At 46.7% G+C, this 2392-nt stretch overlaps 1 protein-coding gene across 2 annotated transcripts in view; it reads left to right on the forward strand.

Moving 5' to 3' along the window:
- The window catches only part of LOC102034196 (vascular endothelial growth factor receptor kdr-like), a 127099-nt gene that overhangs the window by 56911 nt on the left and 67796 nt on the right, over positions 1 to 2392 (forward strand). For both annotated transcript variants that reach the window (XM_031063374.1, XM_031063375.1), the window contains exon 9: positions 2156 to 2331. In XM_031063374.1, the coding sequence (XP_030919234.1) occupies positions 2156 to 2331 (176 nt within the window). The remainder of the gene's footprint in view (positions 1 to 2155; positions 2332 to 2392) is intronic.

The raw sequence follows: 2392 nt of genomic DNA on the forward strand, positions 1-2392 counted from the left end.
GAATGCCTGGGCTCCCTTAGGAATCCTGTCTGGAACAGATCACCACCATTCCTCACTCACCACACAGGTCAGGGATGGGCTCACAGCTGTGGGCTGAGCTCAGCTGAGGAGCTGTGGCTCCACTCTGGGCTCCTGAGCTCTGGGGGGCTGGGCCCTCATTCCCAAGTATTATTATCACTTTAATTGAAGGGATGGGACCACAGTTGGGCTAAAAACGATTTATTGCTCAGCTAAACATCAGTCTCAAAGGCTATGAGATTTAAAAAAGCACACAGTCAGCCGTAGCTCAAAGTAGTCACAAGTTCTGTTACAAGACAATATAGAACTCTGATCCAATGGACAGTTGTCACAAAGTTTATTTTGCTTTTCTAACCTATCACCTTTACTTACTTCTACTGCACTGCAGATACTTCTATCCAATGGGCTACTATCACACATATGCTTCTGTTATAACGTGTAAACTCTCAGCTTACTCTATACAACCACACCTCTACACTATAAACCCTTCACCATCTTACCCAATACAGTTTCTTACTTACTTAAAGCATATTCCTACTTACAACTATAAAAAAATAAGTTTATCGTTTTTCTGCTTCATGTCTGTGTACTTTATTTTTACATCAATCCAAGCTTCTTCCAAGGCTGCAGATCAAACCCTTCAGTGTCTCTGGAAATTTCTATCTTTCCCTTTCCCACACCCAGACTGTATTCTTCTCCTAGCCCTGCAAGAAAAAAATTGTGTTTCACTTTCCCTGGACACAGAATGATTTGGGAGATCCAAGGAGAAAGCTCTTGGGGAAGGGTTTCCTGCTTACCCCCAGCAGTGATGGTCAGTCTGAAGGGGGCAGGGGATAACAGCAAAAGGACATGTTTTTAACATAAGAGATTGTTTCTCTCCAGAACTTTTAAATAATGTCCTCCAATCCTGTGCCAGCAGATCCTTGCAGTGAATCCTCCTGAGCAAACTAAAGGCTCCACCAGGAGTGCAATGGATCTGCAAAGCAGGAGAGGCAACCAGCAGCAACTCCAGGAGATATTTGAGTCTCTCTTTACCCTTTCAACACTTATCCTCTCTCCTGCTCTGTCTTTAACGACCCCATCCAGTGCCTTTCACATCTTTAACTGCATTAAATCCCATGGGACAGCTGGCATGGCATTTCCCTAGAGCACCTGTCCTTAGCCAGCTGAGAGCCTGGCAGGCAGCAAGAGGATGCTCAGGGCTGGCCTTGCTGCATTTTATTAGCAGTGAAATAACATGAAATCCTCTAATTTTAGTGGAACCAATGCCAGGAGGTGTTTTTAATTGCTGCTGTTATTTAGGGATGGGGATGTTTTGGGAGCTGAAGTGGGGACTGACCCCTTCTCCCTGCCAAGCCTTTGTTCCTGGGCTCAGTGTGGAGCTCTTTGGTGGGAGACCAAAGAGCTGCCTGGGACCACCAGAGCTGCCTTCCCTTGGAGCCCCAGCTGTTGATGTTGGAGGTCTCTCAGGATGGTTGTTTTTATGACTGCAGAGGAAGTTTCCAGCATCCTCAGGCAGTGGGAGATGCCCCAGCATCCTTCCACCAGGCCCAGAGCTCCGTGTGTGGCAAAGCCTGGCCTATTTCCTGACCATAAACCCACGTGTGGGGTGAGCAGTGAAGAGGAGCCTCTCCTGCAGATGCTGCTCTCCTGCCCTGAGGGAATATTCCAGGCTGGCAATTCCTCACTGACCTCCCTATGGACCAGCCTTCTCCAGCTCACAGAGTTTAACTTTTTCAGAAGCAGTAAAGGCTCACAGAGACATCCTGAGAGATAATTCTGCTGAATTCATCTCTTCCTTTAAAACTGGTGACACACATTTTGCTATTCCATTATTTCCTACACTTGGTGTTGCCCATCCAGCTTAATTTGGGGGCATTTAGATCATAGTTGAGCATGTGAGAGGCACTGTTCATTCAGATAAAATAAAACACCTTTTTCCTGTGTGCAATGAATCCATCCCACAGCACTGGAGATGAGAATCAGTTCTGGTGTGGAAGGGTAACAGGAATAAATATCCAATCCAAGCAGTGATTCTAGACCTGCATTTCCCTTGCTGGGATGACTCTTTAGCCCCCTAATGTGGGTGACAGGGTTTCTGAGGGTTGACAGGGACAAGATGGAACTTCCCACACAGGTACAAGGATGGCAAACTGATCAAGGACAACCACACCTGCTACGAGCCAGATCCACTGAGATACAGACTGGGAATACGAGATGTGAGACCAAAACATGCTGGGAACTACACCATGGTCCTGAGCAACCCCAAATACGGCCTCTACAAGAACCTCACCATGCAGCTGGTGGTGACAGGTAAGGACTTGTGTATAATTCCTTCTGCTGGGTTAGTTATCCTATTTTGTGTCATCCTACT

Source organism: Geospiza fortis, unplaced genomic scaffold, assembly GCF_000277835.1.
Source record: "Geospiza fortis unplaced genomic scaffold, GeoFor_1.0 scaffold117, whole genome shotgun sequence".
Classification (NCBI taxonomy): domain Eukaryota; kingdom Metazoa; phylum Chordata; class Aves; order Passeriformes; family Thraupidae; genus Geospiza; species Geospiza fortis.